The sequence below is a fragment of the Musca autumnalis genome, unplaced genomic scaffold, assembly GCF_047663935.1.
Source record: "Musca autumnalis isolate F117 unplaced genomic scaffold, ASM4766393v1 scaffold_1, whole genome shotgun sequence".
NCBI classification, from domain to species: Eukaryota; Metazoa; Arthropoda; class Insecta; order Diptera; family Muscidae; genus Musca; species Musca autumnalis.
This window is the reverse complement of record NW_027411644.1, coordinates 305408273-305420845: the sequence shown is the minus strand read 5'-3', so window position 1 is coordinate 305420845 and position 12573 is coordinate 305408273. Positions and strand designations below refer to the sequence as shown.

Sequence of the window (12573 nt, the reverse complement as noted above, 5' to 3'; positions counted from 1 at the left end):
TCCACAAACGTGGATAATTAATTAATTTAAAATTATCCAGAAACGTGTATAATTAATTTAAAAATATCCACCATCGTGGATAATTAATTTAAAGTTATCCACAAACGTGGATAATTAATTTTAAATTATCCAGAAACGTGGTTAATTAATTTAAAATTATCCACAAACGTGGATAATTAATTTAAAGTTATCCACAAACGTGGATAATTAATTTAAAATTATCTAAAAAAGGGGATATTTAATTTAAAATCATCCTCAAACGTGGATAATTAATTTAAAATTATCCAGAAACGTGCATAATTAATTTAAAGTTGTCCACAAACGTGGATAATTAATTCAAAGTTATCCACAAACGTGGATAATTAATTTAAAATTATCCAGAAACGTGGATAATTAATTTACAATTATCCACCAACGTGGATAATTAATTTAAAGTTATCCACAAACGTGGATAATTAATTCAAAGTTATCCACAAACGTGGATAATTAATTTAAAGTTATCCACAAACGTGGATAATTAATTTAAAGTTATCCACAAACGTGGATAATTAATTTAAAATTATCCAGAAACGTGCATAATTAATTTAAAGTTATCCACAAACGTGGATAATTAATTTAAAGTTGTCCACAAACGTGGATAATTAATTCAAAGTTATCCACAAACGTGGATAATTAATTTAAAGTTATCCACAAACGTGGATAATTAATTTAAAATTATCCAGAAACGTGGATAATTAATTTAAAGTTATCCACAAGCATGGATAATTAATTTGAAATTATCCAAGAACTGGATAATTAATTTAAAAGTATCCACAAACGTCAATAATTAATTTAAAATTATCCACCAACGTGGATAAATAATTTGAAAGTATCCACAAAGGTGGATAATTAATTCAAAATTGTCCACAAATGTTGATAATTAATTTAAAATTATCCACCAACGTGGATAATTAATTTAAAAGTATCCACGAAGGTGTATAATTAATTCAAAATTATCCATAAACGTGGATAATTAATTTAAAATTATCCACAAATGTAGATAATTAATTTAAAATTACCCACAAACGTGGGCAATTAATTCAAAGTTATCCACAAACGTGGATAATTAATTTAAAATTATCCACAAACATGGATAATTAATCCAACGTGGATAATTAACTTAATGTGAATTTATCCGTGGATACTTTATTTAAAATTATCTACCAAAGTGCATAATTTATTTAAAATTATTTAATTTTAATTGCATTTTCAATTATTGCAGGCCCTCATTTTCATTTCATTTTCCAATTTCATATTACAATTATGTTACGTCTGCTTGAACTTGTCTCCGTTTCCCCCAACATTACAGTTATGCTGATGGAATGTGGCCTCTTAAGATGAATAGTGGAAATTTTCCTACAAATCATAGCCCCATCCCCAAGTAAAACATTACCTCCATAAAAAATAATAAATTTCAAATTTGTAGGGAAATTGAAAACATTATCTCAATGTTGAGAGTTATGTCTAAAATTAATTTAAATTACAACCAAAAATAAGAACTAATTACCTTAAGGGTTAATTACCTTCCTTATCCCCCCTTCTTTTCTTTGCTATTATTATCATTGTTTTTCTTTCATTTGCTGTAATAATTAAAGTGGAATTATTCAGTAATGTGTTTTTTGTAGTTGTAATGGAATGCCACATGTGTTGGCCTAATATGCTGGTGTACTGCTGCTGGGCTGCCCTATTGGAACGAAAAGACCCAGGCAGGCCCACTTGAAACAAAAATAAAATTATCAGAAAATAAACATTATGGAAAGTTGAGATAGATAAAATAACATCCTCTTTTTTATCCAAACTCTTGAAAAGTGATGCTGCTGTGGTGGGAGTGTGTCTGTGTGTTATGGCTGTTGTCTCTGGGTTGTCGCCGTTTATTTTGTAGTTGCTGGGGGTTGGGGGATGGGTACTTGAATCCAGACAAAATACCATTTGTGGCATTTTGCTTTCATTTCCAGTCTTGGATAGTCTTAGCATCACCGTTTAATGGAAACACCTACGTTTGTTGCTTTCCTTTTGTGCCATTGTTTTTCTTTCGTTTATCTTTTAGGTAAACATAAGATAAAGATGAAGAATCTACATTCCAACAATTGAAAATTAAATACTTTTTATGTATTTTTCTTTTTTCTGTAATTATTCAAAGCTATTAGATCTTTTCACGTTTTTTAATGGAATATTTTATGGAGAGGTAGAATCGTCATTACCCATTTATAAATCTGTCTTCTAAGACTTCCCAGCTAGCAATAAAAGCTGTTGGGGTAATAAAAATACCGGCTGATTCAAGTTTCGAAAATGTTGACCACGCAAGTTTTTTTCTCGTTATGAATAGATCAAATGAAACCAATGGGTTTTAAGTGCGGAGCTTTATAATTGAAAATACATAATTTCAAAACCTTGGTTTGTGTATAGCATGATTCATTGATGGTGATCGTGTTAGAAACATCCTCATCTAAGCGTAATATTTTTAGATTTTTGTGGGGGAGGTTATTAAAAAGAACGTACTCAATGATTCCCATAACGGAAGTCTTAGAATGGACTCAATGATTCCACTAACAGGTTACCAAAGTTGGTTTTGTTTTTTTTTTGGACATTTCGATCCATAATCCAAGGAGGTATGGTCTTCCCAATAAGAAAATTATCCCAATTATGTACCTGTGGTATAAATTACAAAACTATCCCAAGACATGGCCTTAAACGGGCATAACTGCAACAAATTTTGGGAGGGGTGGTTTCAGAGTGAGTGGTCCAAAATATTCGACTGATAAAACAGAGGCTGCGTGAAGAACATTTTATTTCATTATACCAATTATTAATTATTCTAAAGAGGTCACCACAGATGGCTTCGCAACCAGCCAAACATGTGTACATGTGTTTGTATTTGTTTCGTTTTTCTGTGCTGGGAGCGGCATATCCCGGAATGTCTGCTCTCGATTCTTTTGGTCCGTGCCGGGACGGAGGAAAACCCAGGACCATATCCAATCTTCGGTGAGATGCAATAGATGTCAGGAGTGGGTGCATTTAAGGGGTTGCTCTGGACTTGCTCACGAGAGGGACTACGATGCAACATGCTGCGCGAACACAGCCCCCAGTGAGTCGTCGTCAGATTACGAAACTCCTTCGTCGTCGGATTACGAAACTCCCCCGCAGTCCCCCCAACAGCAGCCGCACGCGCAGCATTTAACACCAGCCGTTGTTGTTCCAATCCTAGAAAATGCATCCTTTTTGCAATTTAATTGCAATGGGCTTCGAGGTAAGATCGATGAAATAGTGGACTTTATGAATCGGAAGATCAAGGTCGCGGCGGTGCAGGAAACCATTCTGAACGACCACAGCTCAGTACGTTGTGATGGTTACAACGTAATAAGGAAGGATCGCACCAGATGTGGAGGTGGGGGATTAGCTTTCCTTTTGCACCAGTCAGTTCAATACAGACATATCTCGCTTGAGCCTGCCTCTAACGACCCGTACATGGAATGTATGCGAGTAGCAGTCAGGTGTGGAACTGCCGAGATAGAGTTGCTGAACGTATACATCTCGCCGAGAAATAGCTGTATCTCAGATTAAAAGCCTGACATTAGCCCGCTTTTGGAAGGTCATAATCGCCTGGTCCTGGGGGACTTTAATGCGCATCATGAGATGTGGCATTCGGCCCTCGGAAACGACCAGAGAGGTATAGCGCTGGCTGAGCAGATTGATAGCTCTACGTTTTGCTCGGTCAATGAGGACGCCCCTACCAGAATTAGAGGAGCGTGTCACAGTTCGCCAGACATAACCATCGTGTCACCTGGTCTGACAAATAACGTCACCTGGCAACCCGTCATTTCCCTTGGATCAGACCATCTCCCCATAATAGTCTCCATCAGCAAACCACCCGATTTCATCACCTCTGAACACCGCACATTCGTCAATTATGGGAAAGCTGATTGGCCGAGTTTCAGAGAGTTCACCAATCACCGCTTCAGAGAATTGCCCAATCCTATTGATGTTCGGGTAGCAGATATGACGTTCCGAGACATCATCAATGCTGCAGCCGCTCGCCATATAGCTGCTGGTCGAATACCCGAAGTAAGACCAAATTTCCCAGGAGAGGCGACGGGATTAGCAAATGAGCGTGATGAGCTTGGTTGAACCAACCTCGACGACCCCAGAGTCAGGGAGCTGACACTGGAAGTTAACTGGCTGGTCGGCGAACATAAGCGGAACAAGTGGTTAAATCATCTGAAGAGTTGCAACATTGGAGCCGGTATAAGTAAATTGTGGACAACGGTTAAGTCACTCTCGAACCCCGGAAAGAGGGATGACAGGACCTCAGTCACGTTTGGCGACGTTACGTTGACTGACACGAAGAGGTGTGCAAGTTACTTCAATCGACTGTTTGTCGAGCACCCCGAGAGTGACAGGGCGAAGAGAAGAGTGTTACGTCGCATTAGATCTCTTCCTGCCGAGGATGAAACACTACAGTTTACAATGGTTGATGTTGCGAATGCCATCAGGAACGCTAAATCATCCAAAGCGTTGGGCTCTGACGGAATTTCCATGGTAATGTTGAAACAGCTGGATAAACCGGGAGTGGAGTATCTCACTAAAGTTCTCAACCTGTCGCTAGCCACACTTATTGTTCCCGAAGTCTGGAAAATGGGCAGGGTGGTCCCGCTATGAAGCCAGGCAAGGATGCCAGCAAAGGTGAATCGTACAGGCCGATTTCGCTTTTGTCACCTGTAGCGAAGACCCTTGAGGCCTTAGTCCTCCCCAGCATTAGAAATAGCTATCAAGTTGCCAATCATCAGCATGGATTCCGTAAGCAGCACAGCACGGCAACAGCGCTGCACGTCATCTCCACACATATTTGTCGAGGACTCAACCAGGAGCGGCCGTGTGATAGAACAGTGATGGTGGCGCTTGACTTATCAAAAGCCTTTGATACTGTCAAGCACTCCACGCTGTTCGAGGACATCGAGCAGACAACCCTCCGGCCAAGTCTGAAACGTTGGATAATCAACTATATGTGTGGTCGGCAGTCGTATGTGGAATTCAGGAACAAGAAATCCAAGCCCCGTAGAGTGAAACAGGGAGTTCCCCAAGGAGGGGTGATATCTCCGGAACTGTTTAACCTCTACCTCTCCTGTATTCCGCCCCCTCCAGACGGCATTGAGATCGTAACGTATGCGGATGATTATACGATCCTGGCGTAAGGTACCTACCCTGATGACATCTGTGAGAGACTGAATTCCTATTTAACCGATCTTACCACCTTTTTCCACGCGAGGGATATGCAGATATACGCCACTAAATCGACGGCCACTCTGTTCACCACATGGCAGTATAGAAGAGAGTTGAATATCAGGGTCGATGGTAGCAAAATTCCCACCACATGGACGGCGCAGTATAGAAGAGAGTTGAATATCAGGGTCGATGGTAGCAGAATTCCGACCACAAACTGCCCCAAAATTCTAGGGGTCACATTCGACACCACTTTCACGTCGTCCGCGCATGCCGCAGCTATCTGCGATAAACTGAAATGTAGGAACAAGGTCCTCAAGTCCCTAGCCGGCAGCACTTGGGGTACAGATAAAGAAACCTTGTTGACAAAGCGATTGATAAAGCGATAGGTCGGTCTGCGGTAAGCTATGCGGCGCCAGTTTGGTCCCCGAATTTATGTGACACGCAGTGGTATAAGATTCAAATTTGTCAGAACGCCGCCCTGAGAACAGCAACAGGGTGCCTCCTCAAATCTACAGTGGACCATCTACAAGAGAAGGCAAAGATTCTTCCAGTACGACAACATAATGGGATGCTATCGTTGCAGTACTTGCTCGGGTGTTACCGTGAGAGCCATCCCAATCACCATCTGCTGGCCACCGATACACCCAGGCATATCAAGAAGGATATTCATGCTCTAGAGACGACGGTCCAACAATATAGGAGAGAACCTCTAGATCAACAGGCATATCAGGCAGGTTTGAACAGCATTCACACGGACACAGTTGCTAAGACCATAAGCAGGTATTGTGTGAATGCAGTCATCGGAGCACATCCCCCATCTATCGCAGCTGAAGAGCGTCAGCTGCCACGACAAACCAGAGTAGTTTTGGCTCAATTACGCTCGGGATATTGCAGTCGCCTAAATTCCTATTGGGCGGGAATCGAACGCACCGTGCAAGACATCTGTCCAGTATGCGGCATGGGCACGCACGATACTAAGCTCCTATTCAACTGCCCCACCAAGCCTACTAATCTGACTCCAGTGGATCTGTGGTTACATCCCATCGAAGTAGCCAACTTCCTGGAACTGGAGATATACCCAGAGCCAGATTGAACAGGAGAACGAACATACAAACACAATAATAAAACACTGTTACAACAACAACAACCAGCCAGACGGGCTGACATAGGAAATAGATTGACGGTAAATGGTTTGAAACGGATTTGTTCGTAATATGTGTTGGGGTCTAATCTAAAACCATAATTTCGATGAGGCACATTTAGCCATAAGGTCGTGGGTAAAAACCGTTCTGTTGTTATCGATGATCACAAACATCTTCGGTTTTTACTTCCAAAATCATTCATTTCAAATCAAATGCATTCCCCATAAAAATTAAAAAAAAACTACAGCAATTTCTTCTCCATTGTCAGCTAGTAAGTAGGTGAGGAGGCATAGAAAATTGTTATTAACTTGTCTCAATAGTTATGGTTATAAGCTGGCTGTGGAACACAATGCAATCAGAATACCTGACAATATTTCTTCCTTCTCTGACTGCCGCCGGCCGACACAAAATAGACACATTTATTACTAGCTGTTATTGCTGTTGTTGTTTTTGGAGGGGAAGACGAAGATTTTTATTTCATTTGGTTTATTAATCGATTAATTTATATGCAAGACCATAATGGCCAACAATTCACAAAAATATCTGGTAGCTAGCGGCCAGGGCAGGCAAGTCAAGACAATTGTCATTGTGATTGTTGTAGACGACCAAAGTTGTCGTCATGATGAGCATTATGATAATTGTGATGGTGGTGGCGATATTGATGCCTGCCTGCCTGGAAGCGCAGCAGTCTGTGTATTATGGGTTTGAATCAAGTAAAACATTTTGTGAGTGCGGTGCGTGCTTGCAGTGAAAAGATATTCAATTCGTTTGGTTGTGATGATGAAGATTGTCAATAATGGAAATTATTTGTATGGCCATCAAGTGGAAAAGGAATGAACAACAATAACAGAAAGAGAGAAATATTCAAGTGACAACTATTGGGTTCCATTGCACAGCTCTCCAACAACAGAGAAAGACATTTATTAAAAGGAAAGAAGTGGGGGGAGAATGCAAGAAAAGGGGAAAATGTCTATATTTGTGGTATCTCTCCCTAAACCTTTATTCATGGCTGCAACTTTGTCATTTCGTACCATGGCCGCCGCCACCATAACATCATTTTAATATCAAAGAAAAAGTAGGAACTCAAAAATGAAAGAAAAGCAAGAAAAGTTTCTTTCTTCTGTAGGTAGCCAATGTTTTCCTTTTGGGTTGAACCAAGTGGAATTGCCTCTTAGCAGAGTATCTTGCTGCTGTTGCTTTTTCAATTTCTTTCTCTTTTCTTTCGTTTTTTTTTTCCTTTTTGTGTATTTCACTTTCATTACAGTATTTAAATGGATACATAGGCACGATCTTCATTAGGATTCTTGAATGACTTGTGAATACACAGTTCATTACACTGTAGTTTTTTTTCTTCTTCTTCATACTGTTGTAGTTGTTGCTCTACATCTCAACCGAAAGTAAGCACAACGAAGGAATGGCATCACCAGTTCAACGCAAAGCAAACAGCAACATTAACCAAATAAATAAAAAAACTGTCTGCCAGGGCAAAACTTGGAAGAGCAGAAAAAGGCATTTATAAACAAAGCAAATTCTCCAGTGCCTGCCTGCTGGCCTGACGTTTGGTGCAAACAATTCAAAATGTGTGTTACACTTAAAATAGGAACATATGTCTGTTTTGTTGTTGTTCGCTGTTTTTTTTATATATATCAAATAACAGAGTAATAGCTGGATGATGGGTGGTGTTGTATACTTTACAACAACAATACAACCATTCAATTCCAATATGTAAAACAAAAACAAAGAGAAGAAAATGCAATTGGAATTGATATTTGAAAAACCAGTAAGGAAAGGATCAAAGTCGGACGGGGCCGACTATATGATACTCTACACCACTGTGAATAGGCAAAATATATATGGGAGCTAAATCCAAATGTGAACAGATTACGATATAATTTGGCACATATATTTCTACAACAATAACTGTCACACATTCCAAATTTCATCAAAATTAGACATACCTAGCGTCATTGGTGCATCAAATACCTTAAATCGGGCGAAAATATGTATGGGAGCTATATCCAAATCCGAAGCGATTTCGATAAAATTTGGCACAATTATTTCTAGACCAAATTCCATCACACATTCCATATTTCATTGAGATCGGACATATATAACGTGTTTCGTGCACCAAATATCAAAAATCGGCCAAAAATATATATGGGAGCTATATCCAAATCTGAACCGATTTTGATATTATTTGGCACACTTATTTCTAGACCAAATTCCGTCACACATTCCAAATTTCATTGAGATCGGACATATATAACGTCTTTCGTGCACCAAATATCAAAAAATTGACCGAAAATTTATATGGGAGCTATATCCAATTCTCAACCGATTTTGATATAATTTGACACATTTATCTATAGACCTAATTCCGTAACACATTCCAAATTTCATCAAAATTAGACAGATACAGCGAGTTTGGTGCATAAAATACCTCAAATCGGCCGAAAATATATATGGGAGCTATATCCAAATCTGAACCGATTTTCACTAAAAGCAATAGCGTTCTTCATTAGGCTAAAAAATGATCTTTCTTAACATATAGATTTTAAAAGTTCCAAAAGTGTATAGATAAATCAAGAAGGAATTTTAAACAAGTCAGGAGCTCCATTTGATTCGAAATGATAGTCCTAGTTGTACTGATCACAGACAGCAATGTACATTTCATTTGGTGGAAACCCATACTTCCCCATATATGGACCTCTATAGCTCCACGAGAGCCTCGAAAATAATCTAGTTTACAAGCTCCACTCGAAATAAACTGATTTTTTTAAATAGATAGTCCTTGCTGTGCTGATCTCAACGAGGTACACTTGCTTAGTTGGAAATCCATACTTCCCTACATATGGATCTCTAATGTTCGACGAGGGCCTCGATAAATCAATGGAAAAATATAGAATCTCTACTCAAATCAGTATGAAATTCTAATCGGAGTTACTACTGATTATGCTGAAACGCTCGATAGACCAAAAAACAACAGAAGAAAGGAGCTTCACTCGAATTGAAATAAAATTTTTACCACAGGTTATCCCTGTTGTATTGATCACATCTATGGGCATTTGGTTCAGGGTGAATTCTTAATTGAAGTCATGTAGACATATAAACTTCTACGGGTTTTAAAAAATACCAAAAATTTAGTGGATCCAAAAAATCTAAAGACCGAAAGGCCCTTTTATAGTAGCATAAAGGATTGTCTTACTGAAGTTTAAGATATCCTCAAAAAGGTCAGGAATTAGGGAATAGTCCGAAAGTCCCTTTTATAGAAGCTCAAAAGATCTACTTATAGAAGTTCAAACGATTTGCACAAAATTCTTTTTTTAACAGATCAAAGCAAGGGCCTTCTTATAGAAGATCATATGGCCTTCTTGTAGAAAACCAAAAATTCTCCATATAGAAGATCGAATGGTGTGATAGAAGGCCAAAAGGTCTTAAAGAAAATCAAAAAAATGGTATACCAAAGGGTAAAATCCGAAAGGTCTCTCTTGTAGAAGATCAAATGATCTTTATGTGAAAGATAAAAAGATCTTCATATAGAAGATAAAAAGATCTTTATGTAGGTCTTTTTATGGAAGACTAAAAGCCTTCTTGTAAAAGACGAAAGGGTGGAAGACCCTAACCAAAAAGTCTTTTTATAGAAGATCGAAAGCCAAAAGCTAGTTAAAGATCAAATGATCTTCAAAAAGGTCTCCATGTAGAAGATCAAAAGATCTTTATACAGAAGTTATTTATATAGAAAATTTTAAAGCCTTCTTGTAGAAGACCTGTAGAACTTCTTATAGAAGATACAAAGGTCTTATAATAAAAGGTCAAAAGGTCTTCAAGGAGAAGAAAATCAAAAAATAATATATCAAATGGTAAAATCCGAAAGGTCCTCTTATAGAAGATCAAAAGATCTTCATGTGGAAGATCAAAAGATCTTGATATAGGTCATTTTATGGAAGACTTAAAAGCCTTCTTGTAAAAGATGAAAGGGTGGAAGACCCAAAACCAAAAAGTCGTTTTATAGAAGAATGAAGGGGATTCTTATAGAAAGCCAAAAGCTCGTAAAAGATCAAAAGATGTTCAAAACAAGTAAAAAAGTATCAGTAGGCTTTGCCGACAGAGATATACCCTCAGTCTGTGTATATTGAAACAATTTTTTTTCAAAAAAATGTATTGATTAAAAAAAATGTTGATTAGGTTTACAGACCACAAGTTTTGCGAAGGAGATACTAAAAGGAATGGATCGACATTGACCATTATGGAAGTAGATCTCCAGCCACAACATATGTAACCATAGGGGATTTTTACAACCTTCGGGCAGTTTTCCCAAGAAATATGGACTTGCCCCTAAAAAAACTTTTATCATCGTAATTGAGGCAGCGAATGCAAGTTGCTTCAACAAAAATCAAAGTAATTCGATGTCAGGTCTTAAAGTGAATTTATCCGAAATTTTGTTTGGGAGGTACCGGATGGATTGGACAAATACAGTCCATATTTGAACCTGATCTATATCTGATAGATATATTAGGATGTGTAAAGTATGGACCAAATCTGTCACTCCCATCAAGAGTTATCGTAAGCACATTTTTTCCGAACATTTTTGAACTTTTGTTGGGGAGGTACCTGAAGCAGTAGACCGATATGGTTTATCTTCGAACTTAAACTATGTTTGGACAAAATATTACTAAGGCCACATTTTGGACCGAAACGGCAAATCCGTTCGGGAGTTATCGTCCGCTCCAACCACCTCACACGGTGTCATAGGAGTTTTTTTTTTTTGCACCTTTCAGGCTATTTTCTCAGGAAGTATGGACTTGCCCCTGATGAAACTTGTACCGTCGTATGGGGGGCAGTGAATACAAGTTGCTAAAACAAAAATCAAAGCGATTCGAGAGATGCCCCTAAACTGAACTTTTCCGAAATTTTGTGTGGGAGGTACCCGAAGGAGTGGACCGATTGAGTGCATATTGAAACCATATTGGACCAAATCGGTTACTCCCTTCAGGAGTTATCGTTCGCACAAATTTTCCGAACATTTTCAAACTTTTGTGGGGGAGGTATCGGAAGGAGTGGACTAATATAGCCCATCTTCGAAGAAGAAGTTTGGGCAAAATATTACGAATGCCAAAATTTGAACCGAATCGGTTCATCCGTTCGAGAGTTATCGTGCGCACCAGACAGACAGACACACAGATGGACGGACATTGCTCAATCGACTCCAAATTGTCTGAAACACATTTCGTCCAAACATACTTAGGGTCTAAAACAATTATTTCGATGAGGCACATTTTGCCCGTATGAAAATGTATATAATGCTGAGGGTATAAAAATCGAACTATTTCAAATGGTAAAAATCGAACTACATATTTCAAAGGGTAAAATCCGAATGTCCTCTTGTAGAATATTAAAAAGGTCCTCAAGTAGAAGATCAAAAGATCTTCTTAAAGAAGAAGGTCAAAAGACCTTTCTACAGAAGGTATTTTTATGGAAGACCTAGAGAACTTCTTTTAAAATGCCAAAAGGGGTTTCCTATTGCAGATATAAAGCTATTCTTATAAAAGATCTAAAGGTATTTTTACAGAAGGTCGAAAGATTTTCTTTTAGATTATCAAAAAGGCTTGCTGTTAAAGCCAAACGCTTAGACCAAAACATCTTTTTATAGATGAATAAAAGATTTTCTTATGGAATACCAAACTATATTATCATATGGGGATCAAAAAGTCCATTCTAGTAGAAGATCAAAATATACATATAAGGTCTTTTTACGAAAGACCTAAAAGCCATCTTGAAAAGGACCAATGTGTGGAAGGCCATAAGGTTTTCCTATAGTAGATAAAAAGGTATTCTTATCAAAGATCTAAAGGTATTTTACAAAAAAAAATTGTAGGGTAAACAGCTTTAGGGCCATACAGCAAATTTCTCATTTTGTTTAATTTGCTAGATGGCTTTATTGACCTGTTTATCGATACAGAGTCGGAGAAAAAGGGAACTGATCAAGTTGTTTGGTGACAACTGAAACTATAGTATTCCCTACCCTTCGCCCGCAACTAATCAATTTCATATCCACTTTAAAATATTTTGCTGTTATTCAAACAATTGAATTACAACAAAATATGGACTCAAGCTGAAATAAACACAAAGATGTAAAATTCTGCAGTCCAACAATAAAAAACGCCAACAAAAA

General features: G+C 38.1%; 2 protein-coding genes across 20 annotated transcripts in view; one reads left to right on the top strand and one right to left on the bottom strand.

Annotated features, from left to right (window-relative positions):
• how (protein held out wings) overlaps positions 1-12573 on the bottom strand; it is a 201246-nt gene that overhangs the window by 176378 nt on the left and 12295 nt on the right. The gene's annotated exons all lie outside the window — the stretch shown is intronic.
• LOC141391407 (uncharacterized) lies at positions 1235-8091 on the top strand. Its single transcript, XM_073964308.1, has 2 exons — positions 1235-5350; positions 5408-8091. Exon 2 carries the CDS (start codon positions 5828-5830, stop codon positions 6350-6352), a length of 525 nt encoding a protein of 174 aa, XP_073820409.1. The 5' UTR covers positions 1235-5350; positions 5408-5827; the 3' UTR covers positions 6353-8091.

What these genes read in the sequence shown, in the direction of transcription:
- LOC141391407 (XM_073964308.1), top strand. Translation starts at nt 5,828, where the DNA reads ATGCTATCGTTGCAGTACTTGCTCGGGTGTTACCGTGAGAGCCATCCC.